The sequence below is a fragment of the Geotrypetes seraphini genome, chromosome 9 (assembly GCF_902459505.1).
Source record: "Geotrypetes seraphini chromosome 9, aGeoSer1.1, whole genome shotgun sequence".
Lineage (NCBI taxonomy): Eukaryota > Metazoa > Chordata > Amphibia > Gymnophiona > Dermophiidae > Geotrypetes > Geotrypetes seraphini.
In genome coordinates this window covers 14596509-14621875 of record NC_047092.1, presented here as the reverse complement: position 1 = coordinate 14621875, position 25367 = coordinate 14596509, and the positions used below count along the sequence as shown (strand labels likewise).

General features: G+C 42.9%; 1 protein-coding gene across 4 annotated transcripts in view; it reads right to left on the bottom strand.

Moving 5' to 3' along the window:
* The window catches only part of LRGUK (leucine rich repeats and guanylate kinase domain containing), an 87877-nt gene that overhangs the window by 6888 nt on the left and 55622 nt on the right, over positions 1-25367 (bottom strand). For all 4 annotated transcript variants that reach the window (XM_033957542.1, XM_033957543.1, XM_033957544.1 and 1 more), the window contains 6 exons: positions 19718-19831; positions 17544-17745; positions 15744-15860; positions 13262-13413; positions 6848-6936; positions 2980-3093 (listed from right to left, as the gene is read on the bottom strand). In XM_033957542.1, coding sequence (XP_033813433.1) covers positions 2980-3093; positions 6848-6936; positions 13262-13413; positions 15744-15860; positions 17544-17745; positions 19718-19831 — 788 coding nt within the window. The remainder of the gene's footprint in view (positions 1-2979; positions 3094-6847; positions 6937-13261; positions 13414-15743; positions 15861-17543; positions 17746-19717; positions 19832-25367) is intronic.

Sequence of the window (25367 nt, the reverse complement as noted above, 5' to 3'; positions counted from 1 at the left end):
CGTCATTTCTGGGACCAACGCCTAGGAAGTGACGTCAAAGGGCGATCTGAAACTGAGGTGGGCATGCGACTCACGCCAGAGAAGTTAAAAAGGTACAGGGAAAGGGAAGTGGGGTGCCTCTCATCCTTATTACACCACTGTCCCCCCCCAAAAAAAAAAAAAAAGCCCTGCAAAGTAACTGGGAAAATTCTATAGGAGGCTGATGTACATGGCTTGGATAAGTCCCCTGGATCTTCCTCTGCCTTTATTCTAGATTGTAAACAATTTTTTATTGACAGAAAACAGGCGGAACCAAAGGAAAACTAAAGAGGACTGCGAAGAATTGCAAAGGGACTTGAACAAACTAAGGGAATGGGCGACAACATGGCAGATGAAGTTCAACGTTGAGAAATGTAAAGTATTACATGTGGGAAGCAGAAACCCGAGGTATAACTATACGATGGGAGGGATGTTACTGAATGAGAGTACCCAAGAAAGGGACTTGGGGGTAATGGTAAACATGACAATGAAGCCGACGGCGCAGTGCGCAGCGGCCGCTAAGAGAGCGAATAGAATGCTAGGTATAATCAAGAAGGGTATTACAACCAGAACGAAAGAAGTTATCCTGCCGTTGTATCGGGCGATGGTGCGTCCGCATCTGGAGTACTGCGTCCAATATTGGTCGCCGTACCTTAAGAAGGATATGGCGTTACTCGAGAGGGTTCAGAGGAGAGCGACACGTCTGATAAAAGGGATGGAAAACCTTTCATACGCTGAGATTGGAGAAACTGGGTCTCTTTTCCCTTGAGAAGAGGAGACTTAGAGGGGATATGATAGAGACTTACAAGATCATGAAGGGCTTAGAGAGAGTGGAGGGACAGATTCTTCAAACTTTCTAAAAATAAAAGAACAAGAGGGCACTTGGAAAAGTTGAAAGGGGACAGATTCAAAACGAATGCTAGGAAGTTCTTCTTTACCCAACGAGTGATGGACACCTGGAATGCGCTTCCAGAGGGCGTAATAGGGCAGAGTACGGTACTGGGGTTCAAGAAAGGATTGGACAATTTCCTGCTGGAAAAGGGGATAGAGGGGTATAGATAGAGGATTACTGCACAGGTCCTGGACCTGTTGGGCTGCTACGTGAGCGTACTGCTGGGCACGATGGACCTCAGGTCTGACCCAGCAGAGGCATTGCTTATGTTCTTATGTAAAACTGTTGCATACAAAAGACAGTAAACAGAGGCGGGATATCCACTACAACAACTCAGAACAGTACAAAATCATGTGTCATTTATACCCACCCATGAACCCCAGAAATCTCTTCCAAATCAACCGCCCCCCCACCCCCCACCCCCAATTTACCCTACAAGCAGGGAGAGGGATGCAGTCCCAAAAAGGGAACAAAAGATCACACAGGATTCCCCCAGGGTCTGGACTCTGATGACCCCAGGGCAGTCAGCGGGGCTAACACCCTCTCCCCCCCAAAAAAAAATAACAAAAAAAAAACCACAACCCAGATCCCCCTCCCCCATCCAGCTCTGCTGTTGAGATTGTGTGATCCTCGGCGAGGCCCTGAATCCTTCAGTGTTTCTCTTTCTAAACCCAGCTCCTTTTTGAGCCGCTGGATTTCCTTGCACCTCCGTTTACCAGATAGGAACAACATGAGTCAGTTTCCTTCTTGCACTGTAGGAGTTTCATGTATTCTAGGATGCCAGATTTGGGCAACCAGGCTACCCTATTCTTCCTTGCACCCCATTCCTCCCAAGCGATACCTGAACTCTGCTTGTGTTACGAGGTCTCAATGCTGTACTGCAGACGACACTTTCACTGTAACCTTTTTTGTGCTTTGCTTCTCTCCTCTCGAACTCTATTTTATTTATTTATTGGTTTGGATTTAGCATCCACTCGTCGAAGATGACTCTGGGCTTAGTACATTGCCTACCATATAATACATCAAACTAATCAACCCAACATCACAAAAATGATAAGCAAGAGGATCTCCCTGGCATGTTCCATTGAAAAACTGATACAGTGTGAAGAAATCAATTACATTACACTACACTAAGAACATAAAAATTGACAGACAGACCGAAGGTTCATCAAGTCCAGTATCTTGTCTCCAACAGTGGCCAGGTCCCAAATACCTTGCTAGATCCCAAGTAGTAAAACAGATTTTTTGCTGCTTATCCTAGGAATAAGCAGTGGATTTCCCCAAGACATCTCAATAATGGCCCATGGACTTCTCTTTTAGGACATTATCCAAGCCTTTTTTAAACCCCGCTAAGCTGATTTCATAAGAACATAAGAATAGCCTTACTGGGTCAGACCAATGGTCCATCAAGCCCAGTAGCCCGTTCTCACGGTGGCCAATCCAGGTCACTAATACCTGGCCAAAACCAAAAGAGTAGCAACATTCCAAACAGAATCCCAAAGAATAACACGATTCCGGAATCCCAAAGAATAACAAGATTCTAGAATCTCAAAGAGTAGCAACATTCCATGCTACCGATCCATGGCAAGCAGTGGCTTCTCCCATGTCTTTCTCAATAACAGACTAAGGACTTTTCCTCCAGGAACTTGTCCAAACCTTTCTTAAAACCAGCTACTCTATCCGCTCTTATCACATCCTCTGGCAGCGCGTTCCCGATAACTGCACTTTGTTTTGTTCCACTATTATTCTTTATTTTCCTCATTTGCTTTTTTCAACCCCCCACCCAATTTTCTCTCCCACTCTTGCAGTCTCGAAAAGCCATCGAGTTGGAAGCTCAACTTCTTCCTCCAACAGCAAGCAAACATTCAGCTCTGGCCTGAATATCAGCTGAAAATGCATATACGAGTATGTCCAAGGTTAAGGTGAACGCAGCATTGGGTGGGAGATGAAGTGAAATGGGTGTAAATGTTTTGGAATAAATAAATAAAATCCACTTTGGTCACAAGAAAGTTTTAACTCTTATGAAATGCATGGTGTCAAGGACAGTTCATCAGAGAAGGTGGATTCACCTGGTTTCAGGGCTGGCACCGAGCAGACTGCGGTCCTGGGAGACGATACTTCCGCTTGGCAGCATAGAGTAACGCGATGTTGGGTCCAGTGTTGCTGGGGCAGTTACTATACTCCTGAAAAAAAAATTAGAACAGATATAACAAATCTAAAACAAGAAAAATGCCTGAAACCATCCCTATACTATAAGCACGAGTAAATAAGAAAAGTCATAAGCAGAGGAAAGCAGAAACAACAGTGCTTCCTCGAGACGTCTGCTTTTGGTTCCGAAGGCCTTAACGAAAATGTTATGACAAGGGTAATTTCAGAAAACTATTAAAAACACAGTTATTTGTTAATGCATTTTTCTAGGAACTGATCTTTGGGACTGTTCTTTTTTTATTTATTTATAATTTTCAAAATATTCAATTCAAGATTTAACTTGTACAGAAAGTGATTACAACAAAGAAAATTTTCCCCCCTAATTATGTTCAATTATATTTTATTGAGCTCATAAAAAACAGTAAACAATGATACAAAACAAACTGCTGATATGCTCAACTTTTTGATATTACAAATCCGAAGTCCCGCATCCCCCCATCAAACCACCCCATCCAACCCCCCAACCCCACACCCCCCCTCCCCCCTTTGGGTCCTCCTTCAAGGTGCAACAATAGCAAAGAGAAAAGTATCAAAGAAAACAGGCATACCAAATACATTATATGTGACAAAAACAGGGAGTCAACAGTTGAGCAAACGGCTACGAGCCACAGGAGTCATAGTAGTCCAAAATGGTTCCCAAACACTTTGAAATGTACAGCCTTTCCCCCTAATTATATAAGAAAGTAAATATTGCTTAATCGACTCAAGTCCACAATAAGATCCAAGATGTAATATAAACGGAATAATAAGAAATACTAACACAAGAAGCGTGGTTTACGATTAACTGATATACAGGCACTTTACGTGATTTTCTGATGATTATATGTTGATGTTTGATTTTATTTGTCTTATTGAATTATGCATGTAACGATATGTAAACCGTGTATGAAAAAAAATGTAGTAGAAAATAATTTCTGGCTCATAAACCCCCTCCTTTACAAAGCCGTGCTAGTGTTTTTAGCGCCGGCTGCAGCGGTAACAGCATAGGAATTCTATGGCTTCGTAAAGGAGGGAAAATATGAGGTTACATAGAAACATAGAAAATGGTGGCAGAAAAGGGCCATAGCCCATCGAGTCTGCCCCTGCCAAGTATCCGCCCCTCTGAATTTACTCCCTCAAAGATCCCACGAGAGCATCCCATTTTCTCTTAAAATCCGTCACGTTGCTGGCCTCAATCACCTGCAGTGGGAGTCTGTTCCACTGATCCACCACTCTTTCGGTGAAGAAGTACTTTCTGGAGTCGCTATGAAACTTCCCTCCCCTGATTTTCAGTGGATGCCCTCTGGTGGTCGAGGGTCCCACGAGACAGAAGATATCTTCCGACTCGATGCGACCCGTGATGTACTTAAACGTTTCAATCATGTCTCCCCTCTCTCTTCGTTCCTCAAGTGAGTACAGCCGCAATTTTTTTAGTCTTTCTTCATACGTTAGATCCTTGAGCCCCAAGACCATCGTGGTGGCCATTCGCTGAACCGACTCGACCCTCAGCATGTCCTTACGGTAGTGTGGTCTCCAGAATTGAGACCACCATACCGTAGGTTCTGCAATGGTAGACTAAGAGGAAACATTAGAAAATAATTCTTCATGGAAAGAGGGCACAGCATAAGCACAGAGGATGCCCTAGAACAGGGGTGTCCAGTCCCTCCTCAAGGGCTGCAATCCAGTCGGGTTTTCAGGATTTCCCCAATGAATATGCATGCGATCTATTTGCATGCACTGCTTTCATTGTATGCTAATAGATCTCATGCACATTCACTGTGGAAATCCTGAAAACCCGACTGGATTGCAGCCCTCAAGGAGGGACTCTGACACCCCTGCCCTAGAAGAAAAGTTGTGGGAATGCCAGAGCTCATGGGGCCCAAGTAGGGTTACTAGACGTCCAGGAAACCCGGACATATCCTCTTTTTAGAGGACTATCCGGGCTCCCGGATGGACTTTCCAACCCAGGGTTTTGGAAAGCCCCGACGAGCTCCGGCTGCATCCAGAGGGCCTCTGAGAATGTGCAGATGACGTCACACACATCCATGCATGCTCCAGGCCCTCCAGATGCAGCTGGAGCTCATTCGGAGGGAGAGAGGAGGCTTTGTGGGGATGGAGGCAGAATGGGACAGAGTCATGTGTCTGGGTTTTCCGGAGAAAAATATGATAACCCTAGGCCTAAGGCATAATCAAAGGAAACAAGGTAGGTAGGAGATGTGCCTTACAATATGCCAAAAACTATGAAAATATTGTGAAACTATCATTTGATGTTCTTCTAATTCTTAATTCAAGTCCCAAATCATTCCTTTTAAACAATACGGTTAATGTGCCCTAGGGGAAGTCCTTAGGACAGACAGATAGGAAGTGGCTAGCTTTTCAGTAGCTGAGTATATGCTTTTGGAAGACGGAGGGTCATTTCTAGATGTGTAATTGATGCTGGATAACTGGTATTAGAACATGTTAGATAGCTCTAAGTCAAATAAATGTTGGCATTGTCATCTCGAAGCAGGGACTTTAGATCATTTATTGTTTTATTGTCCATTTATTTTGGCTTTTTGGAAATCAATATGGGGTCAAATAAATTGTTTGTTGGAAAATCCAGTGGCATTATTATATGATACTGTGCTATTTGGCATATCAATGAGAGCTAAAAAAAAGCCAGATATCATCTAAGAACAACAGGCTATTACTTATTATGACAGGAGTTGCCATACAACAAATTACAAGCAATTGGAAAAATTGGAGGAGGCTTAACTATAGTTTTTGGTGGAATTCCTCGTGTCATATGTATAAAATGGAAAGAACACTGGCCACTCAGAAAGGGAATTTCAAGAAATTTCAGGAGACTTGGGAACCATTAACAAAATATTGTAATGTTTAAATATTGGGGTTCCCCCCCCTTTAAAAATGCACATCCGGGAGGGGGGGAGGAGATGATAATGGAATTTTGGTATGTACATATGGGGGTCCATGATAGATATGTTACATGTTGAAAAATGTGATTGATTAGGGGGGAGGGGGGATTAATTCTGATATGGACATTAATAGAATATTAAGTGTGATATTGAGCATAAAATGTTGTATTTACTGTTACACGTATTGTAAGTTTTAAAAAGAATAAAGAATTGAAGAACATGTTGACACAAAAATTTCAAGTGGCATGGGAGGGCATGGAGAGGGTGTGGTTCTATTTTTAGTATTTTAATTTAAATTTTATTAAACCTCTTAAAGCAATAAAATAGCATAATAACAGAAGATTATGAACATTATATCACAGTTGGTTCTGCTCCTCTTCAGTACATGGCCAAATGGTGCCTCCCACAAAAACAGTTTTAACCAAACAAGCAAGACTTCAATAAGGTCCCCCAATCAGCTACTCTGACTATAGGGTGTGGTTTTATACGTAGGCGTGTATTCCTCATTTTACAAACAGAATACATGTGTTGGGCAAAAACTGTGGACATCGACATTTAGAGTTGTTGCTAGGGGGGAGGGGAATGCGCGATGGAAGAGATCTTGCTGTTGTCAGGGGTGGGGATGGGGAACTGTGTGACGGGGATCTTGCTACTCTCAGGGTGAAGGATTTTAGAAAGGAGGTGGGATCTTGCGGCTTTTGGGGGGGGATATGTGAAGGGAGGGGGCTTTCACATTGTCTGGAGGTGCGAGGGGTGGTATGCCTGGATGTCAGAAGCAGCTCCCACACACAGCTCTTTTCCCTCAATGGGCCTTTAGAGCTACATAGTTTGTTACCTTTCAAACAGGTGGGTGAATGCACTTGGGGGCTTGCCCACCAAAGCTTGACGTGCAGCCTGATGTCTTCTCTGCAGTGAGGCCTCTTCCTGAAGGAAACAATACAATAGAATAAAAAAACTGCACATATACAGTTGAACGCAATACACTAATTTCCTAAAAATCTTGTAAACAAATATGTTTTCAATTGTCTCCTAAAACGCTGATATGAGCAAGAGGTCGCTATTAGAGAATTCAGATCTTTGTCCCATGTTGCAGCTTGAAACGACAGAAGACATCGATGATATCTTTTATATTGACTGAAGGAAAGGCTAATGCAGTGTGCGTGCGTCGAGAGCGCTTTGAATTTACAAATGTGAACAAATCCACAAGATAATTAGGTGCAAGGCCGAACAATGCCTTATAACAAAGGCAACCAAATTTAAATTTCTCACGAGCCTCGACTGGCAACCAATGCAATTCACGGAAAAAAGGGGTGACTTGTGGTATACATGGGGGTCAATCTACCAAACTAGGTCACCACAGAAAGAGTGTTCACAGCCCCGGGAGGAATGGAAGCCCAAGTCAACTTGAAATACTGACACCTAGAGGCCAGACTTAGGGCCTCTCAGAAGGAGCCTTCAGCCAAGGATTATCACTGTGGAGTTGGACTAATTGGGTCGACTCATCTTCTACCAACCTCGCTACGCTCATGTCAGCCCTCTCCTTAAGCCACTTCACTGGCTCCCTATCTGCCATCGCATACAGTTCAAGCTCCTATTGCTGACCTAAGTGTGTTCATTCAATATCTCTCTTAGACCTCCCAGAGGACTCCATTCCACGGATCAGCTGCTCTTAGCTGTACCCTTCTCCTCCACTGCTAATTCCAGACTTCATTCCGTTCATTTAGCTTCCCCCTATGCCCGAGTTTATCCGCCAAGCCCCCTTCCCTTCCCTTGTTTAAAGGCAGATGGAAATGTTGGAAATATCTGATAGAGGCAGCTGTGCCATCTACTTTGATTACATCAGTCACTCTTTCAATTGATAAAACGTGGTTGTTAAAACTTTTCTTTACAAACAGACAAAAATAATTTATAGGTCTTAAAGTACAAATGTTTCCTGATTTGACACGAGAGAAGCAGAAGCGTCGCCGTGAATGTCTGTTAATGAAACCTGGGGTTACATCTTTGGCTGTCACTTTTTTTATTTACGGCTCCCTTGCAAATGTATCGTTGCATATCGTGCTGTTAAATACGTCTTTTTTGCACCAGGCCAGCTGACAACCTTTTTGTCATTGTCCCGCTTGGAAAAGGAAAAAATATGAGCCCTGTTTAGATGGAATATACACCTTTACTCAATGCTTTAACCTTCTTTTCTCGCTTGACTATAACATTTTGGATCCAATTTGAGGACCTGAGCATAATTAGCCAAATCTATTTTTTCTTAATATTGTTTATTATGATGGACTGTGTATATGTCTAATATTGCTTTCTGTACAAGTAATGCTTGGCAATTAAGTTTCAAAAACATCTAAAAAATATATATTTAAAATAAAAGCAGACGGAAAAGCCACCTTTTTGATGTAGCCTTCAATCCATACCCCTACTCCCCTATGCCCTAGCCAGCAGATTAACCATTTCCCCTAACTGTATCCAAGCAGTGGTGAAGTAAGAGGGGGCTTGGGAGGGGGGGGGGCGCTGTCTGCCCCGGGCACAGTCTTGGTAGGAGTGCTGGCACCCATTCTCCTCTCCACCCCCCACCCCCTGCCATGCGTATGTGCCCCTTTAATTTTCCCTGCGCAAGCAGCATTACAAACTTGCTGCCCGTGTCGGTGTTTCTTCTCTCTGAGGTCACTTCTGGGCCCCAAGCCTAGGATGTGACGTCAGAGGGACAGCCGTTGCAATGCAGGAAGCAAGTTCGTGATGTTGCTCCCACCTGGAAAATTAAAAAAGTATGGGGGAAGGAAGGACTCCACCGCCCCTTGCTATGCCACTGTATCCTATTTGTCCATCATGTCTGTTTAGATTGTAAGCTCCTTCGAGCAAGGACTGTCTCCTTTGTGGCTCTGTACAGCGCTACGTACGTCTGGTAGCTCTATAGAAATAAATAATAGTAATAACTAAACCATCATACCCGCCAGACTTAAGAAATTGTCTGCAGTTTGGTTTTCTGAAGTCTTTTCCCTTTCTTAGATATTTACTGGTTGGTTGTTCTTTATTTGCCGACTTTCTTTTTTTTTTTTTTCACTTGTGCGGGCCAAGGGCATTCTCAGAAATTAGGCGCAATGTTGTACAGTAGAAGATCAGTTTTTGTGCGCCTAACTACCATCTGTTGGGTGTGAGCATTTACGCCAACCTCTGGTACCTATAAATGCTCACGTCCAAAGTTAGGCGCAAAGGCCTTGATTCTATACATGGCGCCAAGGAACGTGGTATCTAGCGGCTGTCAATCTTTAGTTAGGCACTGTTCATAGAATCATGAAAACATAAGAATAGCCTTACTGGGTCAGACCAATGGTCCATCAAGTCCAGTAGCCTGTTCTCACGGTGGCCAATCCAGTTTCCTAGTACCTGGCCAAAACCCAAGGAGTTCCATACAGAATCCCAAAGAATAGCAAGATTCCGGAATCCCAAAGAGTAGTAACATTCCATACAGAACCTCAAAGAACAGCAAGATTAACATGATTCCGGAATCCCAAAGAATAACAAGATTCTAGAATCTCAAAGAGTAGCAACATTCCATAAAGAATCCCAAAGAATAGCAACATTCCATACAGAACCTCAAAGAACAGCAAGATTAACACGATTACGGAATCCCAGAGAGTAACAAGATTCTAGAATCCCAAAGAGTAGCAACATTCCATACAGAATTCCAAAGAATAGCAAGATTCCGGAATCCCAAAGAGTAACAAGATTCTAGAATCTCAAAGAGTAGCAACATTCCATACAGAATTCCAAAGAACAGCAAGATTCCGGAATCCCAGAGAGTAACAAGATTCTAGAATCTCAAAGAGTAGCAACATTCCATACAGAATCCCAAAGAACAGCAAGATTCCGGAATCCCAGAGAGTAACAAGATTCTAGAATCCCAAAGAGTAGCAACATTCCATACAGAATTCCAAAGAATAGCAAGATTCCAGAATCCCAAAGAGTAACAAGATTCTAGAATCTCAAAGAGTAGCAACATTCCATACAGAATCCCAAAGAACAGCAAGATTCCGGAATCCCAGAGAGTAACAAGATTCTAGAATCCCAAAGAGTAGCAACATTCCATAAAGAATCCCAAAGAATAGCAACATTCCATACAGAACCTCAAAGAACAGCAAGATTAACACGATTACGGAATCCCAGAGAGTAACAAGATTCTAGAATCCCAAAGAGTAGCAACATTCCATACAGAATTCCAAAGAATAGCAAGATTCCGGAATCCCAAAGAGTAACAAGATTCTAGAATCTCAAAGAGTAGCAACATTCCATACAGAATCCCAAAGAATAGCAAGATTCCGGAATCCCAAAGAGTAACAAGATTCTAGAGCCCCAAAGAGTAGCAACATTCCATGCTACCAATCCAGGGTAAGTAGTGGTTTCCCCCATGTCTCTCTCAAAAACAGACTAGTGCTTAAAATGGACTTAGGCACTGGTAAGCATCAAAACCTTAGGTGCCCCCTATTTATGCCAGGGTTTTCTTGGCCTAAATATCAGCGTCTGAGTCCATTTTAGAAGCCTACACAGAAAACATGTCCTTAACCGTATCCACTTTTTAGTAGGTGCCTACTGATTTAGCAATTTTAATTGAACAATTGGTTCAATAATTGGCTTATCAGCAGCAATTAATCTAATTATAACTAAACTAAACTAAACTAAACCTTAGGTTTGTATACCGCACCATCTCCGCGTGCGCAGAGCTCGGCACGGTTTACAGAGTTTGAAAGGAAAGGAACTACAAAGAAAGGATATAGGAGAGGGACTGAGGAGATAGAGGGGGACAGGATACTAGAGCACGGGAGGTGATTAGATTTTTGAAAAGAGCCAAGTTTTCAAGTGTTTGCGGAAGGATTGGAAGGAGCTAGAATTTCTGAGCGGGGATGAAAGATTGTTCCAGAGTTCTATGGTTCTAAAGGGGAGGGATGTTCCAAGTTTTCCTGCGCGGGATATACCTTTTATAGAAGGGAAAGATAGTTTCAGTTTTTGGGAGGATCTAGTCGAGAGCGGGTTTGAGGAATTCCAGAAGAGTGGGATAATGGGAGGGAGGACGCCATGTAGAATCTTGAAGGCTATGCAGGCACATTTATAGAGGACTCTGGAGTATACTGGGAGCCAATGAAGCTTGAAGAGGAGTGGGGAAACGTGGTCGAACTTGCCTTTTGCGAAAATAAGCTTGGCTGCGGCGTTCTGAATTAGTTGAAGTCTATGGAGGTTTTTCTTAGTTAGGCTTATATAGATGGAGTTGCAGTAGTCCAGTCTAGAGAGGATGGTGGATTGGACGAGGATGGCGAAATGAGAATGATGAAAGCAGGATCTTACTTTCCTCAACATATGGAGGCTAAAGAAGCATTTTTTTACCAGGGAGTTGAGGTGATCGTTGAAGGAGAGAGAGGAATCTAAGATGATGCCTAGGACTTTGCTTGAAAACTCAAGCTGAAGAGTGGGGCCGGAGGGTAGAGGGATGGAGGTGGGTAAATGGTCTGAGATTGGGCCGAGCCAAAGTAGTTTGGTTTTGGACTCATTCAGTTTCATTTGTACAGATTGGGCCCAGGATTGGAGGTTCGTAATACATGTGGAGATGTTCTCAGCGAGGTTCGAGAGGTTCGAGTCGGTTTCGAGGAGGATGAGGATGTCATCAGCGTAGGAGTAGAGAGTTTCTAGGGGGGATAAATGAAGGAGTTTCAGAGAGGACATGTAGATGTTGAAAAGGATAGGGGAGAGGGGTGAGCCTTGCGGGACTCCACATTTTGGCTTCCAGGCGGGGGATGAGGTACCGTTTGTGTTAACGGTGTAGGAGCGGGAGCGTAGGAATTTCAAGAACCAATCCAGGACTGTGGAGCTTATGCCTATTTCGGAGAGTTGGAAGATTAGGATGTCGTGGTGAACGACATCGAAGGCTGCGGAGAGGTCGAATTGAAGAAGAACAGCAAATTTGTTGCGAGAATGGAGTTGTTGCACCTTAGAGATTAGTGAGGCCAAGAGGGATTCGGTGCTGAAGTTGGGTCTGAAGCCGAATTGGTGGGGTAGGAGGATAGAGAATCGTTCTAGGTAGGATGAGAGTTGGGTGGATATGATGGATTCTAATAGTTTGGTTAGGAGAGGGATATTTGCTATAGGACGGTAATTTGATGGAATGGAGGGATCGAGATCGGCCTTTTTCAGTAGAGGGGACAATGAAATGTGTCCCATGTCGGGGGAGAAAAGGCCTGATGTTAGGGCAGAGTTTATAAGTTCGGTGAGGGAAGTGATGGCCTGTGTAGGGATATTCTCGTATAGGTAGGAGGGGAAAGGATCCAAAATGCACTTGCAAGTTTTTAATTTGAGGCAGAGTTTGGAAACTATAATTAAGGTGAGCGCCTAAGTTGGCTAGGCACACCAATATAGGTGCCTAATTTTGGGCATCCTTTATAGAATTGGGGTCAAAATGTATGCTAAGCTTGTAGCCAGTAAAGGTCATTCTGCAGAATGCCCTTTACAGAATACCAGCTTACTCAAAATCACGTATTTACTCTTTCTAAACACACTAAGGCAGTGGTTTCAAACTCAAACCCTTTGCAGGGCCACAGTTTGGATTTGTCTGTACTTGGAGGGCCTCAGAAAAAAGGGTTAATGTCTTATTAAAGAAATGACAATTTTCCATGAGGTAAAACTATTTTCTTTTGGCTAAGTCTTAATAATAATATTGTAATTTATAGCTAAAGAGACAGTTGATCAAGAAACTGTATTATTTTATTTTTGTGATTATGATAAACATACCAAGGGCCTCAAAATAGTACCTGGCGGGCCGCAGGTTGTCCCCGGACCGCGAGTTTGAGACTACTGCACTAGGGCTAGGGGCCATGCGATAAAGCTACAAAGTAGTACATTTAAACAAAGCGGAGAAAATATTTCTTCACACAACATGTAATTAAACTCCAGAATGTGTTGCTGCAATGTGCTGAAATCAGTTAGCTTAGCAGGGTTAAAAAAAAAAAAAGTCTGGATAATTTGCTAAAAGAGAAGTCCATAGGCCATTATTGAGATGGCCTAGGGAAATCCACTGCTTAGTCCTAGGATAAGCATCATTAAATCTGTTTTACTAGTTGGGATCTAGCGAGGTATTTGGGACCTGGGTTGGCCACTGTTGGGATCAGGAGACTGGGCTTGGTGGACCTTCGGTCTGTCCTAGTGTGACAATTCTTATGTTCCTATCATGGCTCCTAACTTCGTTTCAGAAAAGTTTCTTCCTTACCATTGGGCTTTTTTGGACCAATAGTTTTTCCGACATTCTAGCAGAATATTTTCTGGCAGCAGAATCAAGGAATTCACTGGTAGCCGCGATTGGGCCAAATCTGCCAGTTGCACTTAGTGATGAATTCAATGATGTCGTTGATTCTTGCAAGCCTAAATGAATAGAAGACAGATATGATGGAGCACAGAACAGGTTCCAGAACAGGTGGCATTAAAGTATTACAATCTGTAACAAAGAGTCCTCTGTAAGAAAAGTAAAAACTTGGCAATAAAGTTTAAAAAGGGAACTCATTCAACAAAAATTGTATGTAAACATAGAAACATAGAAAGATGACGGCAGAAAAGGGCTACAGCCCATCAAGTCTGCCCACTCTATTGACCCACCCCATTAAGTCTGAATGCTAATGACCTAGTTCCTTAACTCGACCCTCGTAGGGATCCCACGTGGATGTCCCATTTATTCTTAAAGTCGAGCACGCTGGTGGCCTTGATCACCTGCACCGGAAGTCTGTTCCAGTGATCTACCACCCTTTCTGTGAAGAAATACTTCCTGGTGTCACCATTAAATTTCCCTCCTCTGAGTTTGAGCGGATGCCCCCTTGTGACCGAGGGTCCTTTGGGAAAGAAGATGTCGTCTTCCATCTCGACACGTCCTGTGATGTATTTAAATGTCTCAATCATGTCACCCCTTTCCCTGCACTCCTCTAGGGTATAGAGCTGCAGTTTGCCCAGTCTTTCTTCGTATGAGAGACCCTTGAGCCCCGCGACCATCCTAGTGGCCATCCGCTGGACCGACTCAGCTCGAAGCACATCTTTCCGGTAATGTGGCCTCCAGAATTGCACACAGTATTCCAGATGAGGTCTCACCATGGTTCTGTAGAGTGGCATTATGACTTCAGGTTTACGGCTGACGAAGCTTCTAGTGATACATCCCATCATTTGCCTTGCCTTGGATGAGGCCTTCTCTACTTGTTTGGCGGCCTTCATGTCTGCACTGATGTAAGGCGATGCAAAGGAAACTAACCAATAAGAAAATGTTTCTCGTTTTCAAGACAAATTGCCCCAAACAAAATCATCTAATTTATTAGTGATTACACACATTTCCTCCAGATTCTATATGTGGTGCCTAGACTTGGTCACCGATTCAAGATGTGTGCCCTATCAAACTGGCTAAGGAGCCGTTTAGGGCTGGATTCTATAAAGGACGCCTAAGCGTGCCTACATTATAGGCGTCACTCTTCGCAGCTGTCAGTCAACCGTTAGGCGCCCTTTATAGAATCACACTTAGCAGCACCTAGGCATCGTTAAGCATCCTAGAGGTAAGTGTTGGTACTTTAGGCTAGGATTTATTTGTTCTAATTTATCGGCATCTAACTTGGACACTTAGGGATGCCTAATTTAACCGGACATTTCCTATGGCCTGGTGGCCCTGAGCAGGGTTGGGTCTGGCTAGGACCGCCTGGGAATGCCAGGTGCTTTAGGCTGAGGGGCCCTGTGTTGGGCAGCAGCGACACAGTGGCGCCACACACAGCGCAGAAGGCAATGGCAAACCATGAAACGTCACAGGGTGGATCCCTCGCCATGCGTGTCGCCATGAGTCAGTGGCTGACTTGCTGGCCTAATCCAACCGTATGAGGAAAGACGAAAAAAGGTTAGGGCTCTTCAGCTTGGAAAAGAGAGAGCTGAGGGGAGATACGATCGAAGTCTACAAAAGCTACAAGTGGATCGATTTTTTTTACCTATGGGAGAAACAAAAGTAGGACATCCTCAAATAGAATGGCTCCCTTGATACCACACTGATTCTTGTTTTCTGTGTGTGGCGCAGTGGTTAAAGCTACAGCCTCAGTGCCCTGAGGTTGTGGGTTCAAACCCACGCTGCTCCTTGTGACCTTGGGCAAGTCACTTAATCCCCCTGTTGCCCCAGGTACATTAGATAGATTGTGAGCCCACTGGGACAGACAGGGAGAAATGCTTAAATACCCCAATAAATTCATGTAACCCATTCTGAGTTCCCCTGGGAGAACGGTATAGAAAACTGAATAAATAAAGTATTTACACACACACAAACAAAAGGGATTGGTAATGTGAAAAAAGAAACATAAAAATCATTTTTTCTAAAAGAGGTAAGACAGCAGCTAACAGATAACAGTTGCTAGCAAAGGGCATATCACGAAAAGGCTACACTGTTAATGGAATATGTAATATCTTATGCCCATGGGGATTTAAAAGGAAATTTTACCTTGAAAAAGAATTTGCATAAGAAATAAAGATTCAGAAACAGATCCACCATAGTTTGTACACTAACAAGCTGGAAAACCAGCACAGGAAAACAAACCAAGACACTGTCAGCAAGGCAGACTTGGACGCCACAATAGATCGAGTGACATTAGAGAAAAAAGAACGTCCGTGAATACCAAGGGCTCTCGGAGAGCGCAAGGCAGTGTCTGTGGCTCGGTTTTCCTCAAATCTGTGCAACCCTGTACCTGGGTAGGCCATGTCTCCAGAAGCAGCTCTGCTAACCCCAGAATCCATTTGATCTGTCAGCCCAAGGTATTCCTTGATCAAGCGGCTCAGTTGTGCATATGCTTCGTCCAGATCATCTAGAAGTAAAGGGCAGGTGATTTGAGAAGAGAAAAGATAATCAGGTTTCAAGTTTATTAAGTATTTGATCAATCGCTTACTCAAATATCTAAGCCATGAACAAATCTTTCAATTTACAGAATAATACAGGGGTTATCAAAAACAGATGAACAATGAACAAAACATATTAAATTATCGACTAACAAAATAAACAGAAAGGGAAAACAAAGGGAGAGGCAGGGTAATGAAATGCAATAATAATGATAGAAAGAAGGACGATTATGGTAAATAAAACAATAGGAGGGAAATAAAAGAAGTAGCCTTAAGCAAAAATAGGCTGGGACTCCTAAATATCATAAGCGTCTTTGAAAAGAAAGCTCTTAAGTTGACTTTTAAATTTATCTAAGTTCTTTTTTTCTGAGTTCCAAGTTTGAGGAGCTGTGACAGAGAAGATAAAGTGCCGCCGTGTATTAATAACTTTAAGTGAGGGCGTAACCAATAGATGTTGGTCAATAGATCTCAGTGATCTGATCGGGGTGTAAGGGATCAATAACTTGTAGATGAAAGCTGGGGTTTTATATAACAGGGATTTGAAAGTAAGTAGATTTAGTTTATATTGAATTCGATGCGCCACTGGAAGCCAGTGCGCGTTCTTAAGAAGAGGAGTGACGTGATCAAATTTCCTTAGAAACTTAGAAACATAGAAAAAGACGGCAGATAAGGGCCGCGGCCCATCTATTCTGCCCACCCCAATGACCCTCCCCTATTTATCTCTGTGCAGATCCCATTTCTTCTTAAAATCAGGCACGCTGCTTGCCTCGATCACCTGAAGTGGAAGTCTATTCCAGCGATCAACCACTCTTTCGGTGAAAAAGTATTTCCTGGTGTCGCCGTGCAATTTCCCGCCCCTGATTTTCCATGGATGTCCTCTTGTCGCCGTCGGACCTTTGAAAAAGAAGATATCCTCTTCTACCTCGATACGGCCCGTGAGGTATTTGAACGTCTCGATCATGTCTCCCCTCTCTCTGCGTTCCTCGAGTGAGTATAGCCGTAATTTATCCAGCCGTTCCTCGTACGGGAGATCCTTGAGTCCCGAGACCATCCGGGTGGCCATTCGCCGGACTGACTCAAGCCTCAGTACATCCTTGCGGTAATGAGGCCTCCAGAATTGTACGCAGTATTCCAGATGAGGCCTCACCATCTGGAATACTTGCTTTCATTATGAATTTAATTGCTTTCATTATGAATTTAATTGAGGTATTTTGAATGATCTGCAAACGTCTAATTTCTTTTTGATCTATTCCCATAAGTAAAGCATTACAATAATCAATTTTCGAAATAACCAGGGAATGAATTCGTATATTAAGAGACTTTGGGCATAGAAATTTGGATAGTGAACGAATTTGGCGAAGTCTGTCAAAGGAAGAGTTAACAATATTACTAATATGATTATGGTAAGTCAGTTTTTCATCAAGGACCACCCCTAAGATTTTGATATTACTTACTAGTTGTAAGGCGGTACCTTTAATCGAAATTGGAAAAGAAACTTTAGAACTATCTTTCCAAGGAAAAAACATGATGTAATGAATACTGGTCGGTTAGCGCCCGACAGGATGCTAAGAAAAAGCTTAGGAAGTGCACCAGTTACACTTTTCATCCAAAGCACAAACTGCATGCCCCTGTTTCAGAGGGATGAAACTCACCTACGTTGATAACAGCATCAAAGAATCCTGGCGTCTCCTGGTTTATCTGCATGTACATGTCGATTCTGGAAACAGCCAATTCAATTTCAGGCCTACTGAAAAGTCCCTTTCTTCGTAGAGCGCCCTCATATTTTTCTTTGTTCATTGGCACCAAAAGGATGTACCGAGGCTCAAAGTAAGCGTTCTTCAAGCTCTTTACACCCTAGAGATGGTAATTATGGAAGTCAAAGCAGTCAATAACAAAAAGGAATAAGTACTCTTTCTTCCTGACGTGTGTACACTGTCAAATTTATTGGGAGTCACAAACTGAAAATAAAAAAATCTTTCACTTTGAAAACACGGAGGGGCATTTTCAATAGTGATCTAAGTCTGACTTTGGCTGTTTCCCACAAGACGTCCAAAGGTCGGTGCAGGGAAACATCCATTTTCAAAACCGCTAAACATCTTGGCTCTTAGGATGTCTTTTTGGGCCATTTCAAATACATAAATGGCCAAATCGGGCCCAGTTGGATGTGGGAGGGACAGTCATGCCAGCAGGACAGTGAGACACCTTAGAGGCCAGTGCTATGAACTTTACATAAAGCAGTGGTGTCAAAGTCCCTCCTCGAGGGCCACAATCCAGTCAGGTTTTCAGAATTTCCCCAATTAATATGCATGAGATCTGTTTGCATGCACTGCTTTCATTATATGCTAACAGATCTCATGCATATTCATTGGGGAAATCCTGAAAACCCAACTGGATTGAGGCCCTCGAGGAGGAACTTTGACACCTCTGACATAAAGGGTGCCAAGTACATATTAGTTTATGGTGAGCAATCCGTAACTCTCCCAAAACCTACTATAGCCACCTGTCTGCCACCCCAATAGCCCTTATGGCTGCAGGTGTCACCTATATGGCAGTACAGTAGGTTTTGGAGGCCTCACAATTCCCACCATAAATGTAGTAGATAGTCTGGCCTATGGACCTGGATTCCCCTCTCTAGGTTTCACTACACAGCCCACCTGACTCTTCAGACACCCGCTTGCTGCTCTGCTAGGGTGTCCCATAATCTCTGCAGCTGTCATAGAGGCTGGTATGTATCTTTGGAGGGTGGAAGGGGGTAAGTGACCACTGGAGGCGTATGGGGGGGTGGTCATGCATTGATCCCTCCAGTAGTCACCTAGGCAGTTTAGGTTCACTTCTGGCACTTAAGCCCAGATGCACTAAAGTCACCGAGTTTCTAATGATCGTCACTAAACCAGTGTACTCAATGCTCACCGCGTGCTTCTCTGTGTGTCCCTTGCAGCCTCAGACTCGATTATGCAAATTACCTCATTAGTATTAAAATAAGGTCATTAATATTAAAACCAGCCCACCGATCAATGCCCTAACATTGCTTTGCGATGCACAAAAAATAGCAATTAATTTAAATGACCTGAAAAACCATTCTGTCTGCCATAAGGTCACTTCAAATAAAAAGAGGCAGGAGGGATGCCCACTCCCTCCTGCCTTGAAAACCCAGATTCCTATGCTCCTGACCCCCCCCATATGAAGATCTTAGCCACCCGAAACCCCCCCATGCTCCCAAATCCCCACCCGTAAAGATCAGCAGCTGAAGGGCTGCCCATTCCCTCCTGCCATTGGGTGGCCCGCCACCAAACTGACCTCTGAGGCTAAGACTCCCACTGATGCCACGAGTGCCCCATGCCGTGACCAGCCATGCCAGGACCCCCTCCCACATGCCAGGGACCCCCTCCCTGTACTTTAAAAAAAAAAATATATCAGCAGGAGGGATGCCCACTCCCTCCTGCCTCAGCCACTCAGTCCCTCCGGCTCCCTGACGCCTCCCATCCCTCCCCTGTACCTTATAGGAAGAAGACAGCAGGAGGGATGCCTAGTCCCTCCTGCCCAGCAGGCCCGCCTCTCCAAAATGGCAGCTTTCTCCTTCCCAGTGCATCCTGGGATCCGGATGGCCGAGGCAAGAGGGAGTGGGCTTCCTTCATGCAGATTTTTTTTTTTTTTTTAAGTTCGGGGCCATCCTCGAGGGGAGAGTGGCAGCAGTCATTGAGACTTGTGTAGGAAAAGCATCTTGGAATGTAAGGTCCAAAGTAATCTCTTCCTCTCTGATGTACTTTGTAAAAGTAAATCTGCTTTCAGTAAACCTTTTTGGGTTGCTGTTAAAGAGAATGCGTACCTCCATCTCCATGTGTGTAGAGCAGGCCAGACCTTCTCTTGCAATGGATTCAATGGTGTCTCTGCTAAGTCCATAGCGATGGTCGTAGTACTTCATTGTCACAATAAATTTACCCTGAAATTAGAAAAAGTGAGGCATGAAAATGACAGGGAAAGTCATCAGGAAAACGAAACTCCAAAAGCTCTCTGGCTTTTCTCTAGTCCAGACACCCTCTCAGATTTCGAAGAGATTGAATCGGTGAAGGTAAAGAAGCCTAGTGAGATAGCAGACGTGCAAGAAACACAGTCTGATGCTGGAAAGCAGATGTTTATAGCAGTGGTCATGGATGAACAATTTCACCATTTTGACTATATCTATCTTATAAGCTCTCTCTTGGGTTGTGCAAGGGCGTTGGAAGCTGCGTTTAGCACCCTTTGCACTTGTATTAAATTCTCTAGAAAACTAAAAGGCAGATAAACAGCACTAGTAATTAGTCCTCTAGAGCTTAAAGAAAGCGTGATTGCTCTTTCTAGTAATACATATCCATTAGATTGTCAATTAAAACATTGGACAGCGATAAATGAGAGACATATGCAAGTGAAAGGGAAATCATTTTGTAACTTAATTACATTCTGGCTGATATTCAGGCCTTAGCAGTCAGCGTTTTTTTAAATGCTGACCACAGTGGGCAGAATTAGTCCTGGATATTCAATGCCAGCTGTGTCTGGGCATTGGCATTGAAAATTCAGGGCTAATTCATTCATTCATTCAGTTTTTTTTATTGTTCTCCCAGGAGAGCTCAGAATGATTTTTTTCCGTCTGTCCTGATGGGCTCACAATCTATCTAAGGTACCTGGGACAATGGGGGGATTAAGAGACTTGCCCAGGGTCACAAGGAGCAGCGAGGTTTTGAACCCACAACCTAAGTGCTGAGGCTGTAGCTTTAACCACTGTGCCACACTCTCCCCCTGTAAAAACATACGTAATATCAAAAGTACAAAGAGAAACACACTGCAAATTCGCTGTCCATGGTCTCGGTCATTCGCGGTATTTTCCAACCGTGAAGGAGAAGCAGGAGAGGGCAGCTGGAGTGCCAGCGAGTGAAGGAAACCACTCGCGGTATGCTCCGACTGTTTCTTCCTGCATTAAAGTTGGGCCTCTCCAATCAGGAGCTGCGTGTGGAGTCGCCATTCAACAAATCACTAACAATTGGAAGGATTGTAGTAGAGTTAATTTCAATTTTTGGTGGAATTCATTGTGTCACATGTTTAAAATGGAAAGATTACTAGCTGTACAAAATGGTAATTATAAGACTTTTATTTTTATTTTTTTTTTAATACATTCTTTATTCATTTTAAAACTTTCATCAAGTGTACAGAATTTATAACAAATAAAATAAATTTAAGCACTTGAACATCTTATCATTATATCTTATAATTATAAATACAGTGGTGCCTCGCATAAAGAACGCCTCGCACAGCGGACGCTGCACACAACGAACTTCGTTTCACACAACGAAGTCGCCCGAGCTCCCACGATCTCTGCCGATGTATTGCATCCTTCCGCGCAGGCACTGCAGGCAGTCGTTAGTCACTGCGCTTAACTTAAGCACGTATCACGGCAATCGTTCTTCATTACGAATTAAATCACGCACGCACGCACGCATCACGGCAGTCGTCCTTTTAAGATAAACTCAATATTTTTTATATATCATGGCTTCTAAAAAAAGCAGGAAGGTGATTTCTGTTGAAATGAAACGGGAAATAATTAGAAGGAGTGAATGTGGGGTCAAACAGTGTGACCTCGTCAAAGAGTTTGGCCTCAGCAAGACCACCATTTTCACCATTTTGACAAATTTATCTTTTTTTATGTCATCTTAGCATATTTTATGCCGCAGAACGAATAATTTTTTTTAACATGTATTGTTATGGGAAAACGCGTTTCACATAACAAACTTTTCGCATAACAAACTTGCTCCTGGAACGAATTAAGTTCGTTGTGTGAGGCACCACTGTATAATCCTCCCCCTCCCACCCTCAAATCCCTCTACTTATTTTTATTTTCATATAATGGAACCCCACCCCCCCAACCCTAAATCTTACATAATTAATAGAAAAATATTAGAAAAATGGCATCAATCCTGACAAAAGGATATACAGTGGTGCCTCACACAACGAACTTAATTCGTTCCAGGAGCAAGTTTGTTATGCGAAAAGTTCGTTATGTGAAACGCGTTTTCCCATAACAATACATGTTAAAAAAAATAATTCGTTCTGTAGCATAAAATATGCTAAGATGACATAAAAAAAGATAAATTTATCTTGTTAGAGCTGTTAGCATGATATAGAGGGGATATATGTGAAGGGGAGGGGAGACAGGGGTTTTGTTGATCCTCCAGGTACTTTAGTTAGATTGTGAGCCTTCGGGACAGTAAGGGAATTTTCCAAGTACCTTTCTTATTTCTAATCTTAATGTATATTTTCTGTAAACCGCTTAGAACCTAACGGATGTAGCGGTATATAAGAAATGAATTACATTACATTACATTATAATCACCCCCCACATACTCCCCAGTACCTTTTTTAATTCCTCCCATCTTTCCCAGCCAGTGGCGTACAGGCCAGAAGCGCAGAGATCAGGAGCAATTCCTCTGCACGCCTGTGTGGGCCCATGCCGATTTCCGAATGGCTGCAGTTAGTTCTTGTGAGTCCCGCGAGAGCTGACTGCAGCCATTCAGAGATCAGCGCAGGCCCAGGCAGTAGCACAGAAGGCTTGCTCTTGATCTCTGTCTGCGCTTCTGGCTGGGAAATTTGCTAGACCACCAGTTCGAGTGAGCGGGTGAGATTAAAGTTGCAGCAGTGGTGGCTTTTTTAAAAAAATATGTGGCGGCGGGGGGAGGTTTAAAAATATGCGGTGGCGGCAGAGGCTTAAAAATATGCAGCAGCGGCGGCAAGGGGGTTTAAAATATGTAGCGCCGCTGCACAGGGAGCCAGGCGGAGAGAGGGCAGTTAAGCGATGCAGCTCGGGCGACTTCGTTGTGTGAAACGAAGTTCGTTGTGGGAAGCAAGACCTGAAGTTCGTTGTGCGCAGCGTTTGCTGTGCGAGGCGTCCGTTATGCGAGGCACCACTGTATTAGTGGTATAAGACTTTTATTAAAATTTGGGAACCATTGACATCTTTTTGTGATGATTAAATACCATTTTTCTTACTTTTTATTGAAATATACACCTTAAAATACTAGAGTGGGGAAGGGTTCTTATTATATTGATTATTTTTATAATTTTGGGGAAGTAGGGAGGGATATGGGTTTATTTTTACAATTTTATGGGGTTTTTTTCTTGTTAGATTTACAAGTAATGATTTAATGTTATCTTTGGGTATATTTGTACACTTGTTAAAAGTTTTACATGGAGTAAAGATTGTTAGTATAGGGATGGGGAGGTTTGTTATGTATTTTAATGGGTTTATTCTTGATGAATGGGAGGGAGGAGGAGGGAATACTCTTATATGCTTTTAGACAATAATTGTTAAGAATGTCAAGTGATTTGTACAAATTTATGCTTGAATTTTGCACACTCGATGAAAGATTTGAAAATGAATAAAGATTTTAAAAATTTTTTAAAAAATTTAGCGCGCACTATTCCGTGCGTTAAGGCCCTTTGCGCGGCTTTGTACAAGGCGCCCTAAGTTTAAAGAACTTTTTAGGTGACAAAAAATGAGTAACAGGAAAGTTCAATAATCTCACATTAGTTGCTCTAGATATATTTTCAAACATTTCATTTTTCGAATGAATCATCAAATTATCTTTTACACTAGAAGCCTGCGCTGACTGACAAACTTTAAAGCCGCGTTTCAGTTTTCCCTAAGGTTTTTCTACTTTATTCAATGAAGTGATTTCAGTACTGAACTTTTACGCTTTCAGTTATCCACAGAAAAAAAAACCAAGGACATAACAAAGACAGAGCAACTTTTCGAGCAATGTCCATTACAATTCTTCAAGTTCATTCACCTTTGAGGCTAAGCTAATCAATTCTGAGCGTGTTCATTCCCTACCCTCTACGCTGAGACCTCAAACAGCCGATTACGAGTATCAGCAGAGTGTGGCTAGGATTCAAACCACTGCACTGCTGATTGCTGATAAGTTCCGTATCCCAAAACCAATAATCTAAAGAGTGGTCTTGTCCCTCAACCTGGCTGAAGTAATGAACCAGTTAACACTGTACAGCTGGCTATTACACATATTGGAATTCCCTCTCAGGAAGCTAACTTTCTAAAGCATTTCAACCTGAAATACAAGAAATGTTCAAGCATTTAAACTCAATCACCGCAAGGCAATCACGGAGCAGAGTTGTGCAATAAACCCCAAACATCTGTGACATTTCGCTTTGTTCTTCACAGAGTCATGACTTGTTTCAGAAAAACCATGACTAGCAGGAACGAACTACTTGCTAAATGCAATTAGAATTCAGATCCTTGAAGGCCATGTTTCAGTTCACCGATGGGCTGCTTTCTTTTATTTCTCTCCGATGGCATTACAAACTACAAAGTACAGGAAAAGTTTTGCAAAATACCATCAACAGCTCTCAAGATAATTCTTTGCCAACAGCTGTAAAAAAAAATCAAAGACACAAGGATATATTTCTGCAATCAACATTATTCAAAGATGAAAGAATTTAATTTACATCTTCACTATTCACCACCGTTATTTGTTCATTTCTGTTTATCCAGATTGTTTTTCAATGTCCAAAGCAGATTACAGCAATAGCATACAAAAATTCAAACCAAAGCACCAATCACAAATGTCTTAAAATACAAAACCAAAGTACAATATTAACAATAAATAAATGATCCAGAGACTATCTGTGTAACGTAACCCCTGACCTCTTATAGTAACATAGTAAATGACAGAAGATAAAGACCTAAAAATCTCATGCATGAATACAGGATGTCCAGGGCGGTACTTGAAGAGACCTCCCAGGAAAGAGACTTGGGAGTTCTGATCGACAAGTCGATGAAGTCGTCTGCACAATGTGCTGCGGCGGCAAAAAGGGCGAACAGAATGCTAGGAACGATAAAGAAGGGGATCATGAACAGATCGGAGAAGGTTATCATGCCATTGTAATGGGACAGATTCTTTAAACTTTCAGAACATAAAAGAACAAGAGGACATTTGGAAAAGTTGAAAGGGGACAGATTCAAAATGAATGCTAGGAAGTTTTTCTTTACCCAGCGTGTGGTGGACACCTGGAATGCGCTTCCAGAGGCCGTAATAGGGCAGAGCACAGTACTGGGGTTCAAGAAAGGATTGAACAATTTCCTGCTGAAAAAAGGGATAGAAAGGTATAGATAGAGGGCTAATGCACAGGTCCTGGACCTGTTGGGCCACCACGTGGGCGGACTGCTGGGCATGATGGACCTCAGGTCTGACCCAGTGGAGGCATTGCTTATGTTCTTATGTGCCCTCACCTGGAGTACTACGTCCAGCACTGGTCGCTGAACATAAAGAAGGACACGGTACTACTCAAAAGGGTCCAGAGAAGAGCAACTAAAATGGTTATGGGGCTGGAGGAGTTGCTGTACAGTGAGAGATTGGAGAAACTGGATCTCTTCTCCCTTGAAAAGAGGAGATTGAGAGGAGACATGATCGAAACATTCAAAATACTGAAGGGAA